The sequence below is a fragment of the Microcebus murinus genome, chromosome 15, assembly GCF_040939455.1.
Source record: "Microcebus murinus isolate Inina chromosome 15, M.murinus_Inina_mat1.0, whole genome shotgun sequence".
Lineage (NCBI taxonomy): Eukaryota > Metazoa > Chordata > Mammalia > Primates > Cheirogaleidae > Microcebus > Microcebus murinus.
The window spans coordinates 31,414,944-31,439,321 of NC_134118.1; the positions used below are offsets into that span (position 1 = coordinate 31,414,944).

The following is a 24,378-nucleotide window of genomic DNA, read 5'->3' on the forward strand; positions in this document are numbered from 1 at the left end:
TGGGGTAAGGGTAAGTTATCTAATAATATCAATTGTGGCATGCAATCATTTTCACTGTGCTGTTTGATTCCAAAGTGAATCAGCAGCTGAACATCTTTTCCCCCACAAAAGATGTTCCACTTAACCAAATTCATGACTACTAAGCTCAATAGCAATGCCTCAAGAAAACATAAAGAAAAAAATCATTGTTAAACAGAGTTCAGTTCCAATGAAGAACCATAAAAGTAAAATAATTTCTCAAATGGAAATGCAAAGTACTTCAAAGTATAATTTATATCTTTGTCAAGTTTTTAATCATTAGCTTTTGCAACCAGCAACCAATTACTTAGTTTGGGGAAAAACATTATTTGTCTTTTTTAATATAAGATGACAGCATTATTATTAAGTCCTGATTTATGACAAGTAAACATGATATGTTCCACCAGACTCAAAACTAGCTTAAAAACTTTTAATAACAAATGACAAAACATGGAAATAAAAAGCAGAAAAAAAAGGACTATTTTGTAAACATATTTTTTCCGGCATATTATGGGGGTACAGATTTTAAGGTTTCAATAAATGCCCTTTTCCCCCCCCTGCCCCCCACAAGTCTGAGTCTCCACCATGACCATCCCCCAGATGGTGCACATCTCACTCATTATATATGTACATACCCGCCCCCCTCCCCAATACCCTATTACTGTAGTACCTATGTGTCCATTTAGGTGCTGCTCAGTTAATACTAGTTTGCTGGTGAGTATATGTGGTGCTTGTTTTTCCATTCTTGGGAAACTTCACTTAATAGTATGGGTTCCAGCTCTAAAATATATGATGTGCTGTATCACCATTGTTTCTTAGAGCTGAATAGTACTCCATGGTATACATACACCATATTTTATTAATCCATTCTTGGATTGATTGGCACTTGGGCTGTTTCCACAGCCTTGCAATTATGAATTGTGCTGCTATAAACATTCAAGTGCAGGTGTCTTTTTTGTAGAGTGTCATTGGATCTTTTGGGTAGATGCCCAGTAATGGGATTGCTGGATTGTAAACATATTTTAATCTGTTCTTATAATGTTCTCTTTAGTTCTCTTTAGCAGGGAAATAAAATCTAGAAAATAAGAAATTATGGCAGATCATCACTTACTATGTAGACTTGGGCAAGTTACTAGAGCTGCTGCAAGTATTAAATGAACAATGATCATTAAATGCAGGTAATAATTATTCAGTGACAACTAATAGTGTGTTAATATGTTAAAAAGTTCAATAAATAGAACCATGATCTAGATCAACTGTGACATAAAGAATAACAAACATTAACTGGTTTTTCAGTTATTTCGTATCTCTCAACTCTGATAGCAAAAACAATACAGACAAAATAAGTGAAAGGTTTACAAACTCAGCTCTCCTGGCACTGATCATAAAATGCACATGAAGTAAAAGGCAACCAATGTCAAAGTGGATAAAATACCATGACAGCGAATACTCTGGCACCATTAATAACCCTCGATTAATTACCCTATAAATAGGTTTGATTCTTCAGAGCAGCAAATCTGTGGGCAATATTTAGCGAGGTGAGAGTAAGAAACTAGACCTCTCAATCTCTACCATTTATTGCAATTTTGTTATCTGATGGATGGGCTGTTCCTCTACCTTCCCAAAAGAATCCAAAGTTAACTTGCAAGATTTATATTTGCCTGAATAGGCATTTGCAGAGAACAATCATTCAATCAACAAACGTGTTGAATTTAGTGAGCATTTACTACATGCTTATACTACAGACCTTATATGATAATCATAATTTATTATTGAGCTGTCTCTTTTAAGGATTTGGGTTTTATTTAAAAAGTAAGCTAATTAGAACGAAGAATACAAAAACAGTGAATCTTATTTTAAAGATGCTCTGGAAATAACTGTAAGCTAGAAAAGTCCTCCTCTCCTCTCCCCCTCTGCATCCCCCACAGAATTCATGTTTAGTTTCTGTGATGAAAATTCCTTGTTGGGAGATGGATGCCATCATCAAAACCTGTTTTTACTCAATCTTAATACTCCAGAAATTTCCCTTACTTTGTCAGAAAGCATTGTACTAACCGTGCTCACTTGTCCCTTACAATCATGCCTCAGAGGCAGGCAGGTTTCAGTGTGGGGTACAACCTGCTTCGCTTCAAGATCTACAAGCACTCCCTTCCCACAGTGTGGCTGTTACCAAAGGGGTTGTACAGCATTTTCACACATGCAAATGATGACTGCTTTTTTAATAGCAAAGATGAAACTGAAATTATGAGAACAGTAATAGCAGCAGCACACTTTTCAGTGCTTAAAGGGTACACGAATGGAGATCGCCTTTGCAGACACACCAACAACGAAGCCAGTTAACAGGAGACTGAAAATAAAAGTAATAATAGCACGGATAGTCCCCAATTTACAATGGTTCAACTTAGGATTTTTCAACTTTATGACACATTCAGTGGAAACCCATACAACCATTCTGTGTTTCACTTTCAGTATTCAATAAGTCACATGAGAAAGTCAACACTTTATTAAGAAATAGGCTTTGTGTTAGATGATTCTGCCCAATTGGAGGCTAATGTAATGTAACTGGAACATGTTTATAGTGGGCAGGCTAAGCAATGATGTTCAGTAAGTTAAGTGTATTAAATACATTTTCACTTACAATATCACCCCATGGGGTGACCTAAGTCTTCTCAGAATCTCAGAATTTGACTTCACAGGATCATGAGCTAACAACAACAACGTACAATAGATTTGATTCTGGGACATCCCATCCTACAATGGAAAAAGAAAACCTCAAGAGTCCAAGTTTATATATATATATACACAAGGCACTCTAAAAGGCTCCCATTTTTAGTTTTTATGAGCAATGAGGATGTCGATAAAGTCAAACAAAACAAAACATAAGCAGACCATCACAAAATGATCAATTGAATTTCCAATATAATCAGATAGAAAGCCTCTGAACCAATAAAAAATGTCCCTATTGGGCATTCCAAGTCTAAATTTAGCATTCCAGTTTAGACTTGGAATAATGGGCAAGATGTGAATACTTAATCCAATTCCACCCTTTTCCCACCTTGCTTTGTACTTGTCAACAGAACCCACTGCTACTGACCGGCTGCCTTCCTGCCTGTTCCTTCCTGACACTGCCAATCTGTTCGAGATGCTGACCTCTCTCCACCTTCTAAATCACACTGTGCCTTAAGGAATGGCTCTAACCCTACTTTTTTAAAGAAAATCTTCTCACAACTGCATTCCAAACTCTAAAATATTTATCCTATCTAATTTCATTCTGTTTTATATTTTTCTCTAATGATTTCCATCCCTGAGGTATCTTCTTCCAACCACGCTGAACTTCCTTTCAAGGCAGGAACTGTGTGTCATACCTTGTAGAAGCTGGGCAATATTTCAGTTATTTGCCTAGGCATGCTCAGCTCATGACATATTTCTGCTTATACCCCATGGTTCCTTAACAAGAGAAGTCCAAACCCCCTGACATAGCATAGAACGCAAGCAACATGATGCCATACAAAGAGCCCAGGTTTTGGAGCAGAGACTCTTTCATGCCAGACATATGATCCTGGTGAAGTCAAATTCTGAGGTTTTAGTTCCTCCACAGTAAAATGGGGAGATTAGTATCTCTTCACAAAGTTACCTTCATTGAATGAAGCCATATATAAGAAGGACCCTGCATAATACACACACACACACACACACACACACACACACAAATACTAGTTCTCTTCCTCTCCTCTCTTCTCTTACAACCATCTCCTTAAGGGCCAACCTACAGCTTTACCTTCTGCTCCTAACCCCACCATTCCCTATGCTGCAAGCCTCATGCTGTTGGCCACACCACACTTCCTTTCCACCTGTGCCTCCAAGCCTTTGAACAGATCTGCTCTTCCAGCTTCTACATAGTACCTTTTATCTGGTAAACTTATTATTCATCCTTCAAGTTCCAGGTTAAATACCACCTCCACTTGGAAGTATTTTGGTACATTCCAAGTAAAGTGAGTCATTTTCCTCCTAGCTTCCCAGAGCGCTTTGAACACGCTCACATGAAGCAGTTGCCAGAGTATAATTATTTATAGTAGGACATTTTTTTCCCAATTAGCTTTTAAACTCCTGTAACTCATCGGTTCCCCCAGTATATACACTACATAATGCTTCATTGACAATCAGATATTTTCTTAATGAATGAATTAATGAACTGAATAGACATCAATTCAGATAAGATATTACAGTGTCTGATGTGAGCTTCGATTTACCAGGAACTGGGAAAATGAAGCCAGGCTTAACGAACTTACTCAGCAATATCCTAGAGATCCACAAGGTGGCGATGTCTCCATGGGAAAGAGCTGCGAGTGCAGCTCCACTTTCTCTACAAAGTAGGAAGCCAATAAATACAAGCGATCAACTTTAAGTTGAAAAAATAAAATGCTAACATAATCAAAAGAAAGTTAATGCAATCAGCAAAGATAATTATTAGGGGGCAAGAAAGTACCTTTGTAAAAAGGCTACTTTATTCGGCCATTAATACAATATGAAAACTTAAGTGAAGCCCATTCAGCCAAAAAGGGCTGCTAATGGCAAAGACAGGAAATGACAGCGGAGAGAAACGTGACAAAACGGAGTGGGGATGGGGTTTTAGGGCAAAACAGTGGGCTCAAAACGGGGCTCCTGCCCCGCCACAAACACGGACGCCTGTCTTTGGGGAGTGGGAGGGACAAACAGAAACCGAAAGAATGGTTCCCATGAAAAATACAAACAATTTAGGAGCAGAAGTTAGTGCTTTCCAAGATGATCCTTACAAAAGACGAAACAAGAAGGGATTTTTCCCATGTTAGAGAGCAAGTGCTGTAAGGCATTGTCAGAAGTGGTCCAGTGGAGTGAGGAAGCACCTCTCAACGCTTCATACAGACATTAACAAGGGCATCAAAACACAGAGACGCAAACAGGTGACAATGGCTTTGTGAGTAAGAATCGGTGAGATGAGCACCAGCAGGATGTCCAGAAATGGGGGTGTTAGGAAGAGCCAGGGACACAGCTATCACAGACAGGCAGGTTAGGCCAGCTGAGAACCACAAGTAGCATCAAATATTTCAGAAAGGTCACATCATACTATCCAGGATGTCATACCACACAGCACCACATTCAAACGACACAACTGCTGGCATCTGGGAGAAAAGAAGACAGGAATCCCCTAGGGCTACTGGCCCCAGATCTTCAGCTGAAAAACCAGAAAGGGAAATAAAACGAAGACTAACACAGGTTTGGATAATTATGTGGAGACAACCAGCAAGGAATCCAAGAGGGCCGCCAGTGGTCAAAAATAGAAAACACCTGTTCCTTTTCCTGTGCCTGCAGTCTCGCCAACATCATCCCACCGAAAGATAAAACCAGAAACCAAAGTCTTCCTAAAACTCTCCTTCTCCACAACTATCATCACATTCTGTGGGGTTCCCTCCCAAGTCTCTTAATCAAAGCCCTTTGCTGAAGTTCAGAGCCTCATTTCTGCTCCCTATACTGTTATTCTAGTGTTTTCACCAGCTTAGACTTGTATTCTCCAATATGAGACTAGGCCAAAACAACCCAGTGAAAATAACTTTACTTATTTACAACAAATCATCCTGTATCCTTTTCACAGGTGTCCAGCAGACCATTCAGATCAGAGGTTTTCAGTATCGAGCACCCCTGGGACTTCAGTGTCCAACCCTCTTTCAACCATAACAGCTACTGCTGTTGAGCTGAGCAGGATTTCCTATGAACAAAATGTTCCATGGGCTTTAAAAAAATAGAAGTTCTAACAATGGCCACCTTCCAATATACAGATGGCTTTTCAGATACACAATAATTTTAATCTTTTTCACAAATACATCACTTCTGTACCTGGATTTAACACAAAGTTTAATAGTTATTTTTGTTTTTCCTTCTCTGATGGGGCTCTAAGCTGTGAGCTCAAAGACAAAACTCTATATTATTTATTTTTGTATAGCCAATGGCACAAAAGCAGCTCACGAGATAAATTAATGCAACACAGCACAGTAAGTGACTGTAACAATGATATCAGGCCAAAAGAAATGTAAAGTGCATATACCATTTTTACTAATGCATGAAGTATATATATCATGTTTTAGAAAGAGCTCTACCAAGAGTTAAAGGATTTGTCATTTACATTTTCCACCTTCAGAACAAAATTTTTAAAATGATATCATTCATAATATTCAATGATATAAGCATATAAATGATGTATAAATTCCCACATTATGAAAACAAGTAACATTTTTAAAGTAGAGGGTAATTTCTGTTCTATTTCCTAAAAGTTCTAAATTATAAGAAAATTACTTCATTTATAATTAAAAACTCTGAAGGGAAAAAAAAAGCACCATTAAGTTTTTCAGAAAATCCTTATTCAACAGTCAACAGCAACTCAATTATAGGGGCCTGGAACCAATAAACAGGGTAAGTCGTTAACCTCAATAAGAACTCTGAAAACTGATGAAAATGTTAAGGACATTTTAGCTTCATACTGAAAATATAGCGGACATAGTGAACATCCATTTTTTTAAAAAAATCATGATAATGCACATCACCAGCAGAATGAACAATATAAACTACTGAAGAACTAATAAAGCCCAAATCTACAGGCTCATTAATGTAGTCATTCTTACATTTATAGAATTCACTTAAAAAAAAAGAAATGAAAAAATGATGCACTGGGAGTTATGAAATTATTCAATAAACTTTTTTTTTTAATAGAAGGAAAAATGTCAATATAAATTACAAACTTATTACATCAAATCAATGATTCAGCTATACTGAGGGTAAAGAGATAAATCCAAAGGCTCTAGGAACCATTTATCAAATTTAATGGAGCAGTCAGATCTGAAAAAATTGGCTCTTTTGGATAAACTGACTCGTTTGGAAAAATTTGGCTCTTTTGAAAATTTGTCATTTAGACTTTATACATTACAATTTCATCTTCACAAGGAATCTGTTCCTCATCTAGCGTAATCTGGGTCTCAAAAAGGTTAAAGATAACTTATACACACCCAGAAAGAGTCAAATTCAAAGCTAAATCTGCCCAACTCCACTAAAGAAGCCATCTCTACAGCAAAGGGCTGCAACAATAGCACCACTAACCCGCATTTATCAGAAAGCACGTAAAGTAAACCATATTTTTCTAGTATACGTTACTTTAAACAGGCTTTTATTCCCTAAGTAGTCACTAACTAGTTTTATAGAAAATTGATACAAAGAATCTAGCACCTAACGACATGCAACCAGCCTTATGATGAGGAAATTAGACCACAATGAAGGTCTTTATCTACAGATCAAAGGAGTTCCTTCCTTCGAAACAAAAAAACCACAAAAAATAACAGACCAGACAACATCCATTTCTGTACTAGGCATGGCAAATGCAAACTTAAAATATAACCATAGTCCCATAGTCCCTACCCCATGGAGTTTCCATTACTTTTTTTTTTTTTTTTGGAGACAGAGTCTCACTTTGTTGGCCAGGCTAGAGTGAGTGCCATGGCTGTGAGCCTAGCTCACAGCAACCTCAAACTCCTGGGCTCAAGCAATCCTTCTACCTCAGCCTCCCAAGTAGCTGGGACTACAGGCATGCACCACCATGCCCAGCTAATTTTTTGTATATATACTGGTTGGCCAATTAATTTTTTTCTATTTATAGTAGAGACAGGGTCTCGCTCTTGCTCAGGCTGGTTTTGAACTCCTCACCTTGAGCAATCCGCCCGCCTCGGCCTCCCAGAGTGCTAGGATTACAAGCGTGAGCCACCACGCCCGGCCTTCCATTACATTTTTAATATTTTTATTTAAATATTCTTCTGTTCAACATAAAACATTTTCATTTAAAAATATCATCATTGTCAAGAAGTCTTAAAGTATCACCATATGTACATAAAACAATCCTTCTTAAGTATGTGTGGGCATAGGTGTATGCATGCTTGAATTTTCACACTTACATAGACACGTACATCATAATATGCCAGGCTTGGTGGTTGAACACCCTTGTCCTACAATTCTGTGCAAAGGCTAATTCTTTAAAGATATCATTTTTTTCAAATAAAAGAAAATCTTAGGTCTCACCATTTTCTTTACATATACATTCAAGGATAGCAATATTATGGAAACATGAACAGAAAAGATACTTCAAAGCAGTGGTTACATCTTGCTGGGTAAGAAAGGAAAGGAGATTTGAAGGATCTTGCTTCTTAGAGGGAGGAAAAAAATTAGAACAACCTAAGTAGTAGATGAGGGCTTTTGTAATAATTTAAAAACAAGAAGACAGTAATGTAAAATAAAAGTTTGGCCACATCAGGAAGGGAAAAAAATGGTGCAATAATTGCATATGGGTTATAGAGTCCGAGGAGAAAGAAACAACTACTAAGAAGGAAGACATCATGGCACACTTGCAGTTTGCAGAAAAAGGGCAAGATGCAGTTAAGATGAAGATGAGAACAAACAGGCAAAAAGACATCTCTTTCTCCTGAAGGCAGGAATGGGATGAGAGGCAAATGCACACACAGATGAATTGGGGCATTTGAGAACACAAAGCAAAGCTTGAGGCAGAGTCAGCTGGGGTAGGAGTGGGAAGGCATGTGCCAGGGGTTAGCAGCCTTGCAGAGCAGTGGGAATAGCTGCTGTGAAAACAGAAAGCCAAATCAACAAGTGCAAAGACTGCTAAAAGCAATGAGAGCTCCGCTGAGGCTTGCAGTTCTAAATTGCACATTTACAGATTTAAATGAAAATGCTTTAAAAGACCCAATAGGCCTCAATGCAGCTCTTTTATAGAGGAACAATTTCCTCTCCTGGAATAGAGAGAGATAAACCCCTTAACAAAGTGCTATGAAAACTCCTTTGGAAACCAAAATATCCAGTGTGATGTATGTGGAAAACAGGCGTTGAGATATAGAGTTACATGTATTTATAATTTGGGTTCGCGTGCGTGCGCACTTAAAATTTTTCCAATGGTTGAATTTCTGGTCCAAAGGTTTTGAGCATTTTAAGCGTAATTATATATTGAACTGAAACAGTGAGGGTGGCTGGCCATTAAGGAAAAACTAAAGCAGAACAGACAGCTTTAAAAACTGAGTTTCCATGCTGTAGTAGGAGATGGCTCCAGGTTCTAAGCATTCAGAAGAAACAAATTCTCAACTGACAACTCCTCTGCTTACTGATGCAATGCTGCAACTTTTACTATTATTTACTCGGTGTTTTCACATATGTTTATCTCGTTCCATACTAAATTCATAAATAAAGACAAATATAAATTAAGACCTCTCAGGTTAGGCATTTGTACTGTCCACCTTAGTATGCCCAAGACAGCAAAATACCTAACATATAGTAGATAATAAACAAAAGGAAGGCGAAATTACATGGCAGTCTTTCTCATTCTGTAAAGTTCAAATAATTTTATCTTTTTTTTTTTTTTTTTTTTTTTGAGACAGAGTTTCACTCCATCACCCGGACTAGAGTGCAGTGGCCTCACCATAGCTCACTGCAACCTCAAACTCCTGGGCTCAAGTGATCCTCCTGCTTCAGCCTTCTGAGTAGCTGGGACTACAGGCACACACTACCACACCTGGCTCATTTTTCTATCTTCTGTAGAGACTGGGTCTCACTCTTGCAAAGGCTGGCCTCAAACTCCTGAGCTCAAGCAATCCTCCTGCCTCAGCCTCCCTGGGTGCTAGGATTACAGGCCGTGAACCACTGTCCAGACCATCTAACTTTCTAATGCAAACAAATACTAGTCAATTCTAAACAGGCAGTTCTAAATTTTAAAAAGCAATTTTACCAGAACCACAACTCTTCCCCCAATCTCAATACAATTTAAAATGACATTTTTGTCTACTTGTTGGTTTATGGTAAAACGATAACACCATGAGAGTTAAAACATCACTACCATATCTTTACAACATAAGGAATGTTAGGAGTATTCCTTCCTAACAAAAGTTTAAAGCAACTAAAAAATTGGGAGACCAAAATGTAAATTATCAATACAATGGTGACAATGATGTTTGCACTAACATTTTTGTGCACTTACTATAGATGAACTATTCTAAGCATTTTGTATGCATTATTGCATTTATCCTCACACCAACCATGAAGAGTAGGAACTATTATTATGTTTCCATATTATAGATGAGTAAAATGAGGTACAAAGGAAGATCAAAAGAATATTATATTTACCTGATAAAATTATGAAAACCATAGACTTAGAAGTCACCAGTACACAAACATAATGAGGAAAATGACTACTCATCTCTTGGTCATTAAACCAAAGTCTAAAAGCCTTTGATTTTCTGGCTACAGTATGTTCTTTAAACTAAGCTGGTGGGAAAACAAGAACAAAACAAGTCATTTCCCCATGAAGTAGTAACATCAGGTCCCCAAAAGAGGGGTACTATTATTAAATTAGCACAGATTTACATATACCACAAATATGAGTGTTCTTTAATTTTCAAAGCTGCACTTACACAAATGGGTAAGAGCAGAAGCATGCTGGCTCAAACATCACAGAAGAAAATAATTCAGTCACACTTCATCACAAAACTGGCCAAATACTAGAAATCTGATTATGTGAATCTACAATTAGTCTCTGTGAATGTTCAGTCTTATGAAATCATGATATACTGAATACTCACAGACTTTTCACTGCTTACGAACGCTGTCACCTAATTCTAACTAGTCAAATATGAGCAACTGCTATAACCAACTCTAGCTATGAAGTCAAATGCATTCAATTTAGGATTATCTAAAATATGGCTCTGCATTATCAGCACAGCTCACATGCACTGTCTAAACTGACTTAAAAAAGAAAAGCTGGGTATGTTTAAAAACACTGCAGTCTACCTTCAACTTAAATGAGTAATAAATAATAACAAACAGCTGGGGAGTCACAGTAACAGAGGCAGAGCTCCTGATGGGTTTCAGCTGCCACTATCATCACCCTTTGGGGAGGACAAGGATAGGGAGAGATTGTGTGTTTATGCCAGCATGGACACAAGCAGTATCATTTTTTATGGTGTCATGGCATAAAAAAGACTGGAAAATGCTGGTGACTAGGATAAGAGCTAAGCCTGTAAAAATCACAATGTCTGGGCCCAAATCCAGGTCTCCCTTTAAGCAATTCCTTATCCTGGGCAAGTTCCTTATCTTCCCAAAGCCTCGGTTCCTCCATGTGTAAAACCGGGAATGATGGTAACAGCTACCTCACAAGACATCTATGACGACTAAGCAAATTAATGCACATAAAGCACACATCAGAGTACACGGGACATAGCAAGTGTTTGCTGAATGTTTGCTGTCACCTCATCATCATCATCATCCACACTGCCCAGGCCATGTTTCAGAAGGGAAGGACAAAATAATAGAAAGTTGATGCCTACTGCCACTGGACTGCTTCAAAAATATCAATAATATTCAACAGTTTTCTACCCCTAATTTTTGTACACCCATTCTGTTGATAGCTTCTTATTGCTCCTAAAAGAAACAAATATTTTTAAGTTATTTGCATCTTCATTTCTTCAATTCTTCTTCAATAATAAGGACATTTGCCTCTGTGATTACTTTTCTCATTATGGACTGTCTTGGCTATTTACTACTTTTACATTTGATGTATGTTCTTTTAAGTTTTCAAGGGATATTCACAATTAGCTGCTGAGCATCGTTTATGAACATATTACGAACACAGTTTCATATGTTACAACCTAAGAATCCTGCCAGTTCCTATCCACCTGCATCTTCCTCTAAAATCCATCCTCACTCCTCCATCCCCTCAGCTTTGCCTCAGGTCAAGCACTCACCACCTAAGACCACCCCAACCCTCTCCTCACAGTCCCGCCAGGCCACCCAATCTAGCCCACCCTTCCTATTTTCATATAGCCATAGGAATTATCTTTGAGGGGACAAGTTGGGCTGGGAGGCAATTGATCACATCATTTTGCTGCTTAAAAACCAGCCGCCAACCTACCATTAAGGAGCTTAAGAAAGAAAGCAACAATCCACATGGATGGGCTTTATTTAGATCTTGATTCAAATAAGCTGTAAAAAAAAAATTCTGAGACAAAGAAATTTGAATATATTTTTATATTAAAGAGTTATGTGTTAAGACTTGGCGATAATAATGTATTTAAGATTTTTAAAAGTCATTATTGTTTAAAGCTATATGTCAAAATAACCACGATTGAATTGATATGGTATCTGGGATGTACTTCAAAATAATCCAGTTGGAGTCAGGAGAGGGAAAATGAAAGGCTAAAGACAGTCAGCCATGAGTTCACCGTGTTGGGTGATGAGTATTTGGGGGTCCACCATACCACACTGTCTCTAATATTGTGTCTGTGATTTTCCATAACATAAATGTTATTTAGGAAGAAAAAACTCATATCTAGTTGACTAAAGAATGGAGCCTCTTTTTTAAACAACTCTTCACAAGCAAGTGTGACGGTGGCCTCTCTCCTCTCGGCATCCATCACCCCACCCGCCCCACAGGCTGGGCACACCCGCCACCAGGCCAGGCCCCTCCACCTGCGTCTGTTTTCTGCCAACAGCCTCTCTAGACTCCCGGACACACCTTGAGACCTGGTTCAGAGGGCCACTTCTCTGAGGCTCTCCCCACTTCCCCTGAAAGCTCCCGCACACATCTGCAACACTCTGCACATGTCTACGTTCTCACGATTATTTTCGTTTGTTATGATAGTTTTTGTTGTTGTTTTACTTTTATTCTATTTCTACCTCCCACAACAGATCATGGATTCCTTAAGGGCAGAAGCTATGTTTCTTTCATTTCAGTAAATATTCCCTATAATATGCCTGGAAGTTAGTAATTATTTAATAAATGCTTTGAAAAACAGAAGGCAAAGTCAACAGAACAGTCATGACAAACATCATCAACCAAATAATATGTCTAGTAAATCATAGACTATACACTCTTAATATGCCATTATTTATCTATTGTATATTTCTTACATTCTTTAAAAATTCACTATCTTTTTTTAAGGAATATGTTACACATCTTATAAGGAATGTCAATATTATTTAGAGATGAAATTATAGCCAAGGAGATGTGTGGACAGCTTTATTTCCCTGTTTCTAAAAATAAGTACAAACTAAAATATGGTCTTTATGCTATCTTAGCTTTTCATCTGGTATGGTTGTGGGAATATATATTTTGTTCTGTTGGAAAGACTATACACCATTTCTTATTGCATAATGATAAAAATGTCAAAATACTCTATTAATGTGAAATAATATCTCTTACCTACATGTGACAGATAAAGTACAAATGTGAACTTATCAGGAAAGGACTATTACCACTTATGACAGGAAACAGTCCAAATGTTTCACATTTCTAAATTACAAAAAATAACACAAAAATAAGTTAATGCTAACTTAGCCAGCTGTTACTAACACTCCTTTGATACCTTAAGGAAATGAAGAATAGAAAGGGAACACCTACTAGTATAAAACTTCATTTGCTTCGTGTCTTTCATATCTCACAGTTTCACACATTAACCTGCAAAAGAGATAAAGACATGAGTTCAACAACTGTCATTAAAAACAGACTAAGTTTAAAAACTTAAATGAGCGATGCAGTCCAGAAAGATTATTTTACGTGGCTTGTCACCATCATTTATTAGCCTCAAGAGGAATATTTTTGGTACCTAGGTTAACAAAATTAAATAAAACAAAATAAAATCTGGTAAAGATATGCTAGAAAAAAACATCTAATAAGATGTCAACTTCACTCTGCCTGTTTTATGGGGGAAAACATTGTATGTATTTTATACTCTGTAAATGGCATGGACAAATTAATGTTCCCCAAGGTAAACAGAGAACGAGTAGGAACCTAAAACTTAGAAATAAAACCTACTCATTCAAAAAGTGATAACATCATTCACGGCTCAAAGTTAATGTTACTCAACAGTATGGAATTTCAGACAAAAGTAGGCTTTTATATTAACTAAGTATTTTTATTACCAATGACTAAATGGAGGCTTTAGAACCTTAAAGATGTGTTATTTCAGCTGATTCATCTTGAAGGAAAAAAACTTATATTATAAAAATTATGGAAAACATGAATAATATTTAAATATTCAAAATGACCTCAAGAACAGCATCTTCAAGAAGCATCCAATTGTATTAAGCCAATTAAATTTTCTCCAAAAGACAGAAATGCATATCAGAGAAAGACTATTCTGTCTTTTGAAGAAACTAGTAAATAGAAAAAGCTTGCCACAAAAGTGATTATTGCAACAGCACCTCCATTTTGGTCAAAGGGACTAATATTTTCCAACCTGTGAAACACTGGAATCAACCCAAATCCAAGTTTCTTTCCCATTTACTAAATCCAACACCTCTCTGGGGTACACTTTTTCCTTGTTCTTCCCACTGCCACCAGCCTACCTTAGAGGCCCTTATCCTCAGTCTCATCTCCCAACACTCCAACTAACTCTCACTGAACTCCAGGAGGCAGCAGTAAATCTTGAACACACATCATTAAGCACACATTCTTCTTTAACAGGTTGAATCCCAGTTCTTCATGGAAAGGGATGATGTCACAAGTGATGAGTTTAAAAATATTTGGTCTCAAATGAAGTAACAGGCTCTGCCTTGTTTCCTGTTAGAATAGAAGGGTCTTGGCCTCAGCCTCTTTACTTCCACCCTAAATCTCATTCCTTCTTCCCAAGACCCTGCATTCCTACCTACAAGCTTACCTCCTTCCCCCACATTACCACACATTTCTCCCTCTCTACTCAATCACGCCCACCAATATATAAACACATCATTGCACACCACCTGTCGAGTGCAGTGATGATCCTCTCTTAACTTCACGTGCTCCTCCAACTATTATCTTCATTTTGCTCTTCCATTACAGAAACTCTCCTTTTACAGTTGTCCATATACTCCACCTCCACTTTCTCACCCTCTTCCCCACTCTCTAACATTTGGTCCCTGAAACTTCAAAGAAAGTGATCTAAAAGTAACCTGCATCCCCCGTGTTATCCCAATCCTCTCTGTCCTTATCCTAATTTCACTTCTTGGCAGCATTTGATTACTTCTTTATCCTTATAGCACTATCTTCTTTAGGCTTCCTGTCCTTGGCCTCTTAGTTTTCTCCACTTAACTTACTACTCATTTTCTGGGTATCCTTTGGATTCCCTCCCATTCTATTCCTCTAACTGACCTCTCAATGTTATCATTTCCAAGAACCTGGCCTTAGCCCTCTTCTCTATTCCCAAGTAATCTCAGATTATGATTTTAAATTTAATCTACAAACTAATGATTTCGAAAGCAATGACCCAGACCTAATCGCTCATGGAGACATTCACTCATCTAAATGCCTACTCAATGTAGCCACTTGAATGTGCAATAGCCACCTCATGTTTAACATGTCCCAAACAGAACCTTAATTTCTCCTTCAAAAGCTGCTTTCCCAAAATTAGCATCCAAACATTTAGGCCAACCGCCTTGTAGTCATCATTCTTGACTCTTCTCTTTTCTTCACATCCATCTTTCTTCTAGCAGCTGTTTCCAAACTGCATCCTCCAAAACTGACCAAGTTCATCTGCCTTGCTAAAATCTAGTATGAGCCATCATTAGCCCACCACTATCTCTTACCAGGACCACAAGTATACACTTATACTTGTATCTTTGCATATCTACTGTCCATTCTCCACGTAGCTTCCACATTAAGTCAGATCATCTCACACTTCTGCTCTTCATCTCCATAACCTCAAGAAGAAAATCCAAACTCCTTATCTTTGAATACAAGGTCCTATACTATTTGCTATACTTACTATACCATTGTGCCTTCCCCTGCACCAAGCCTGTTCCCATGACAGAGCATTTGGGGTACCTCTACACTGCAGAAATCTTTGCATGGCCACCCTGACTCAAATGTCACCTCCTTTTGACACCAAAGTCAGAGCAGCCCAGCACCCATTCTTACTACACTCAACGCACTAACATCTGAATAAAACAATGTTGATCCATTATCTCAATCTTGTCTGCTCCACTAGGAACGTAAGTTCAGTGATGGTTTGATCTACTCCAAAGGTGTGTCTCCACAGTCTACATCGATTTCTAGCACACAACTGGCCTGCAATCGATCAATAATTGTTTATAAAATAAATAAATGTAACCAGTAATATCAGAAAATCTTGATAAAGCTTCTGACATGACAATGTTGTAAATAAATGAAATCAGAACCAAATGCTTTTTTTGTCTTTAACCTTTGTCAGGAATGTTTTAACAAAAGCATATTGATCTCCCCTGATTTCCTAGAGAGTATTATAACCAAAACGTATTCCTTAATGATCTAAAGCTGCCCATAAAATGACAATTACACTCATCCAAAATGCTGAAGAAAACAAACATATATTTCAGCAGGCTCTTGTTTCCATACTAAAAAGCCCTAAACAATTGCTCTACTTCTCACAGATTTTTGGTTTCCACTCCACACTACAGCCTTCTCTTCCCCTTTGGCAAATATGCTGCTTTTAGTCTGTATAGATTAAAGGGGTACACATTAGAAAAATAGTTTAAATCATGTTGAAAAAATATAGCTTTTAAGTGAAGATCTGAAAACTTTCACATTTATGATCCTATAGCAAAATAGTGACATCTATTTTAACTGTTCCACAACACTGCAAGGAGCTGAAGGTTTCAAGTAAATGAAAGCCCCTTCCCCTCCCCTCATGGGAGGACACTAACATTGATCTACTACCCAATATTCAATAAACTGAAAATCTTGATTAAGAGCACTTTTTTCCTAAAATTGGAAAACAGTATTATGTGGGAATTTTAACTGACTATTCTCTATTAATCCCAGGGTAACACATTTATAAAATTCAAAGACAATACCTTCTCTAAGCCAGATGTATTTTTTTTTACAAAAATGGCAATACATAGTTTATCCAAGTCATGGGGCTTATCTGTACCTCTATTTTTGTTATTATTTGGTATCTTGATCTTGTTCTAAGAATGGACTTAAATCAGTTTAAGCTCATGATTTCCATAAATGTGACGTTTCAACATAAGCACAATAAGATAAACATCTTAAAGGCCCCACCCTGTAAGTTCTTCCCAACAGGCAAAACTGTACAGGCTCCAAAACAAACTTTGCAAGGTGTATGTAAACAGACCAAACTATACCCTTGAATTAATCAAGTATTTCTAACCAAAAATTACCTTCAAAACTTCAGAAAGTTGACAGTTCTGAAGCTGGCTGATGGGGGTATGAAATTTCATTGTATCAACATTTCTACTTTTGTAATAAAAATTTCCATAAGTATTAAAAATCGTTATTCTATTTCATGGAATTACTATTATCTAAATAATTTTATAACCACACACTGTAAACAAACCTAATATAATCAATATATCTAAATATTACGTGTCTAGTTTTATGGGCACAAGGGGTATGTGTCATTTGTGTTTGCATATTATTAATAATTTGTTATATTTGCATTTAAGGATTAACCACACTTGATTAAATCAACAATTGCTACTACAGTTCTATTCTTGGAAAAGCTGTCATCGCAAAACATAAAATGAAAGTTACACACTTTAAAAATTATTCTTGCTCTAATTTGAACCATCTTTTAAAATCCCAATGGTTTTGTCCCTTTCTAATAAAACTTGACTGAATTTTTAAACACTTAGTCTGCAATCTATTTTAAATGATTTTCATTAAAAAATTAATTTTAGAACTGCTCAATCCTCTTGATACATTTTTCAATTAACAACTAAATATGAAATTGACATGCTCACAAATTAATTAGTGTTTAAAGAGTAAAGGGGAAATACATAGAAAAAGTATTCCTTTCATAATTAAAAACTGCTGGTGTAACAGAGGTAAAGGTCTGAAAAAGAGCAAAATGTTTTTGATTTATCTCTTTAAAATCCCCAGCCCTTTCTGGGAATTAAAACCTGCATTCCTGCCCGAGGCCAGTAATCAAAGGGGCAGGAAAATGTTCTTTGCTGTTCGTTTTCTAGCATCTTAAACCACAGGAGATGGCTCAATATAATTGTCTGGATGAGGGTGGTCATGAGATTGGTCTTCACTGGAGGTAAGGTCTACTGAAACCACCAACTATAGTTGAAAAATATCCCAAAGCCATAAAGTGTGACACTGGTCACAGACAAGAGCCCAGGAGCCTAACCACTGAACATCCTCCCCCTTAAAAAGCCCTGTACTTCTGCCTAAAGGCAGGATGATGGTCTTTGGAGATGCTGGTCTGCTGCCCACCTCATTTGCCGGCAAATTAATAAACTTCTCTTTCCTTTTCCTCAAATCACTTGTCCTCATTCTTTGTTCTGATTTGGCCTCAACACAACTAGCTAGAGCTGGAGAAAACAAGACCTTCCTGTTATGTCCTACTTGGTGTTTATACGTTATTCATCTTCCCAGAGTCCTTTATTTTCTATTCTAATTAATGTAAATTCACTTCTATTCTTTAATAAGAAGCCCAGATAACCATAAATGAAGTTACTGTATCACTGTATAACAGAAGTGTTGAGATTTTTATGAGCAGACCATATAAAAACAAAAATGGTATACAGTGTGTTTCCCAGAAAGATGCAGTCTACTTAATGCAATAAATGTATGCATTTGTATACATTGTATGCATTACAAATGTAATGCAATAAATGCAACAAAGACCTAGATACTAAAATAATGAACCTGATCATTCTTTGAATAATTAAAAGTGTTCCATATACATGTAACAAAACTGCACTTGTATCCCCTAAATTTACTGAAATAGATAGATGGAAGTTCTGGTTCCTAATGTAATTTGAGTGCTAAGTAGTAGATTTTTATTTGCCAATATGGCAAATAGTGCCACTTTTGATATATTCACCAAGTAGTGTTTATTATTTTCATGGAGACAAACACCAGGGTGAGGGTGGGAGATTACTATGACAAAAATGTCAAAAATTATCAGATACAATTGAATATAATTTTATAAAACTTATAAGGCCAAGTACAAGTACAAGGGCTGGATGAAGAGTTTTCGTAAGTTTTCTTTAAACTTTTCTTAGCTATAATAAATGATCATATAAAATTCTAGCATTCATAACAGGAGGAGTAAGTTCTAGTGTTCTATAGCACTATAGGGTGACTATAATTAACAACAATTTACAGTATGTTTTCAAATAGCTAAAAATGTGTTCCTAACACACAGAAATGATAAATGTTTGAGGTGATATGCTAACTATCCTAATATGATCATTATACATTATATGCATGTATTAAAATATCCCACTGTACCCCATAAATATGTATAATGATTGAGTCAATTAAAAATAATAAAAGCAAAAAATTCAAGCATTCTATTGTTATTTGATTAAATTCCATTATTATTAAATTAATATTACAATGACATACCTAAGTTGATGCTCTCTCAAGTTTGATAAGGCTTCCATACCATGTAAATAGGAGTACACTATTTCCAGATCCTGTTTGAAAAGAAAAGAATAGGAATTATTAGACTTGTCAGGAAAAGAGGTTTCTAAAATAAGTCATTATAGCTACAGATCAAATTAAGCTATGGATAGCTTTTAAAAAAAAATACATGTTTTCTTAGACATTAAAATAAACATTAAAAGAAAAGCTGAATTGCATAAATGTCATCCATTACAATTGCTTTGGGGATATGCACAAAACCTACTGAAAATACAAAATAAATTGACAAATTAATGAAAATAAATTCATTAGTTATTTTTAACTACCTATTTTGTGCCTTTTACATCAAAATAGTAAATCTAAGGTTTTAATTTCATAGATATTTGCCAATACCATTATTAAATTTTCTTAGTCAATATAAAATTGATGCACATTATTTCAAGAATACACTTAAAATTGAGTTATGAATTCAATTTTTTTCAGTTCTTACCAAAATGACTTTTCTTATATATATATTTACATTTAAATATTTTCTTTTAACAAAGGAAACATGCTTTGTTTTCCTAGATCACACTGCAGTAAATAGAAAAAAAGATCCAAAGTTATTTGAAAGATATAGTTATAACTATATATATAGTTATAGTTATAGTGAAAGTTCAGAACAGGTACAAATTCAAAGTCCTATTTATTTTCATATTTAAGAAGCCAGCAAGGAATTAGTATTTTAATACTCTAATGAATATCTAGGATTACACAAAGTTTATGATAACAAGAATACGAGTGCATATTTTACTCCTCCCCAAAATCTTAGTCAAAACTTAAAGATATTTTAAGAAATGTGTAAAATAATCCTCTCCTTTTTTAAGTAACAGCTTTATTGAGTGATAATTCTCATATCATGAAATGTATCCTTTTAAAATTCACTCAGTAGTTTGTTATACAATCATCACTAATTTCATAGCACTTTCACCATCCCAAGTAACAACCCTGTACCCATTAGCAGTAATTCTCCATTCCTCCTTACCCCAAGCTCCTGGCAACCACTAATCTTCATTTCTATGGATTTACCTATTCAGGGCATTTCATGATAGAAATTTCACAATGGAATATATGACTTCTGGGGACTGGCTTCTTTTACTTAGCAAAATGTTTTCAAGTTTCATCCATGTTGTAGCACGTATCAGTACTTTCCCTTTTATTGCCAAATAATACTTCATTATGGATGTATATTACATTTTATCAATTGGTGGACATGTCTGTTTTTCTCACTTTTTGGCTATCATGAATAATGCTGCTACAAACTCTTGTTTTATAAGTTTTTGTTTGAACACCATGTTCAATTCTCATGGGTATATACCTACCAGTGAAATTGCTGGTTCACATGGTAACTTTAGGTTTAACCCTTTAAGGAGCTGCCAAACTGCTTTTCTAAGGGGCTGCACAATTTTATAATCCTACCAGCAACATATGAGAATGCCAATTTCTCTACGCCTTTGCCAACCACTCGTTATTGTCTTTTTTGTTTTAACCATCTTACTGGGTGTAAAGTGGTATCTCATTGTGGTTTTGCATTTCCCAAAGGATTTGGGAATTTGCATTGGATTTGCATTTCCCAAAGGATTAAGGATGCTGAGCATCTTTTCATGTGCTTTTTGGCCATTTATGTAACTTCTTCAGATAAATGATATCTATTCAAATTCTTCATTCATGTTTTAATTGGGTCATCTTTTTATCAAGTTGTAAGCGCCCTTTATATATTCTGGATAGAAGGTCCTTATCAGATAGATAGTTGGCAAATATTTTCTCCCATTCTGTTTTTTACTTACTTGATGGTGTCCTTTTGAAGCACAAAGTTTTAATTTTGATGAAATCCAATTTATTTTTTCTTTTGTGGCATGAGCTTTTAGAGTCATATTTAAGAAACCATTACCTAATACAAGGATCACAAAGATTTACTATTAAATTTCCTTCTAAGAATTCTATAGTTTTAGCACTCACGTTTAGGTCTGTGATCTATTTTGAGTTAATTTTTATATGTAATATGAAATAGGGGTCCAACTTTTTTGCAAGTGGATACCCAGTTGTCCCAGAACCATTTGATGAAAAGATTATTCTCTCCCCCATTGAACCGTATGGGTATGCTTGTTGAAAAAGAATCAATTGGCCATAAATGTAAGAGTTTGTTTCTGGACTCTGAATTTTATTCCATTGGTCAATGTGTCTATTCTAATGCCAGTACCACACTGTCTTGATTATGCAGCTTTAAGGTTAAGCTTTGAAATCAGAAAGCATACAGTATTCTAACCTTCTTCTATTTTTTTCAAGATTATTTGGCTCTTCTGAGTGCCTTGCATCTTCAATCCGAATTTTTGGATCAGCTTGTCAATGTGTGCAAAAAAGCCAGCTGGGATTTTTAAAAGGACTGCACTGAATCTGCGGATCAATTCAGGCAATACTGCCCTCTTACCAATATTAAGTCTCCTGATCCATGATATGGGGTGACTTTCTATTTATTTAGGTCTTCTTTAATTTCTTTCAACATTGTTTTCAACTTTTCAGTGTACAAGAGTACAGTATTGTACAGAGTACAATACTCCCTCGATTAAATTTAATCCTTTTAATTAAGGAGAAAATTGTGGCCTTAGGAAAACATTTAAGAACAATTAGAACTCTTGTGCAATTACATTTTGTATATTAAGGGCACAGATGATAATAATTCAAACCAGATAAGAAATTGGAAATGTTTTTTAAGAGGATACTAAGAAGGTTTTCAGCCTAAAATATTTCACTGTAGTCCTTAAAACAATATTATAGTGTGTTAAGGGGGAAAAAAATAGACTTGATTTATAATTTTAAATCACCCCAATTTAAAATTTATCAAGATTGGGAATTTAAAATGTCACCCTCTGGTGGTCAATTTTCAAATAAGCTGACGACCTTTCAATTTATTCATCTGTAGTCTGATACTTCTGAGAAGACTTTTAAAAATCTAAAGATTGAAATGTAAATATAGGCCTTATAAATTCAATACAAATAAGAACGTAGAAACAACCTTTTCCAACATCCAAATAACAAAATGTGCATTCCTAAAGCGAGTAAATCCCTTCTTTAGAGGCAATCAGACTCCAGTCATAATGTTCTATTTGTAGTTAGGAAAACTCAATAAAAATGTCCTAATTAATGAGAATTTTTCTTTCTTTAATACTTATAATAAAAGGTCCTTCCGGATAATCCTAAAGTTCACATTCTAGTTTAAATGTTATGAATTTATATGTTACTTGCAGTCATTAAATAGGACAGAAAAACTGCCCTACCATTTCTGAAGAGCTTATATCATGATTCTAATTTTTAAGTACAACATTTTATTCACCGAAATATCTGTCAACCTGTTACAATCTGCCCATTGGCCTACATGGCTTTTACCTAAGCAGACTATTCACATTCATTTAACCATTAAGCAAATAAATTTACACTGGCCAAAAAGTATATTTGGGAAAGCATTAGAAAAAAACAAGATTTTTAAAATCTATTTCTGGAAAGGAGGGAGAAGCCTAAAAGGAATATTATAGAAGCAAGAATTTGGAAGCTTAGAGACAGAATCAAGGAAGGAATAGCCTTAAAGCCTTAAAAGAGAATAGGCAGTAAACAGTCCTTGAAATAACAAAGTATCTTCCCCTTCAACTAAACCAAACAAAATTAAAATAAAACGACTGGTTCCTTGATCAAATGGCACTTTATGAATCTATTGCTCTTTTGCAATATGGAATTTCATAGTTGTGTAAGAGTCACAACACTGAATAAGTTAGTTATGCCAGACACATGTGTATCAGTATAATACACATGGACTTAACAATATTGAGTATGAATGTATAATTCATCTGATTAATAGAATGTATCTATGAATAATAATCATCATTACTTCTTTATCTTAAGACAATATGTATAATAACTTGCAAATGAAATAAGATTATTGATTAGTTAATAAAAATGTAAAGAACAATGGAATATTACCACCTTATAATTCACTGACATAATGTATGAGTTCGGAAGTTATTACTGAGCCTGCATCATAAAAATAAAAAAGTAAAGGAAAGAGACAATAGACATTGTTACACCATTACTACATGACCAAATTAAAAAAGCAGTTTTTCCTTCTGTATGTGTGTACCTGCATATAAGACATTTGCACCTCACATAATCATGATGTATTTGGCGGAGCACTCCTAAACATGTGTATTCAAGCAATACACAACCCGAAAATCCTGTGTTTCATGTGACTATTTTATATATCTAGCCAGACTAAAAAACTTCTTAAATGAATTCAGTAATTAGAGTCAGAGTTTCTTCTATTTTCTCTTACAGTTAAGTCATCCCAAAAGAAACTTGTTTCAAATGGCAAATGCCACAAGGAGCTTATAAACTAGGAGAGCCGACAATACTATTCTACAGTATTCTGTGAAATGGATGGCAATACTGTCACACTTGAACTAGATGGCTTTACATACAGATTGTATCTAAACTTGAGATTTCTTCATCATAGCTAACAGGAGTGGTAAGAAATTGGTGTCTAGATGGCAGGCAACAAACAAGTAATGTTTCACTATGCAATATGAACATGACCATCACAAATTTGGGTATGTAGAAAAAAACAGAGAAATTATGTATAGCAAAGGCATTGAGAAATCTCTGCTCTCCTACCCTGAGAATGAAAGTTGACTAAAGATAAGCGAAAGAAATGCAAACGAAAGAAACGAAGAATCTGCGTTTAAGCTTTCTTCAATAAAGAGCCCAGTAGCCAAATTTAAGTTTGCCAATGACTATAGATTGCATAAACAGCACTGAAAGGTAAAAATGAAAATAAGTTTTCTTCTCCTCTCCTGGAGCAAGGTAGACTTAATAATACTTTGAAATAGGCAAATATTGCTTTTTGAATCCTATCA

The 24,378-nt window shown here is 35.8% G+C and overlaps 1 protein-coding gene across 8 annotated transcripts in view; it reads right to left on the bottom strand.

Moving 5' to 3' along the window:
• RAPGEF2 (Rap guanine nucleotide exchange factor 2) overlaps positions 1 to 24,378 on the bottom strand; it is a 241,484-nt gene that overhangs the window by 144,951 nt on the left and 72,155 nt on the right. For 7 of the 8 annotated variants that reach the window (XM_012735611.2, XM_012735606.2, XM_012735607.2 and 4 more), the window contains exons 2-3: positions 19,421 to 19,491; positions 13,487 to 13,543 (exon numbers count right to left, since the gene is read on the bottom strand). In XM_012735611.2, the coding sequence (XP_012591065.1) occupies positions 13,487 to 13,543; positions 19,421 to 19,491 (128 nt within the window). Of the gene's footprint in view, positions 1 to 4,307; positions 4,331 to 13,486; positions 13,544 to 19,420; positions 19,492 to 24,378 lie in introns of those variants that run through there. The other variant, XM_012735612.2, reaches the window with a different exon arrangement.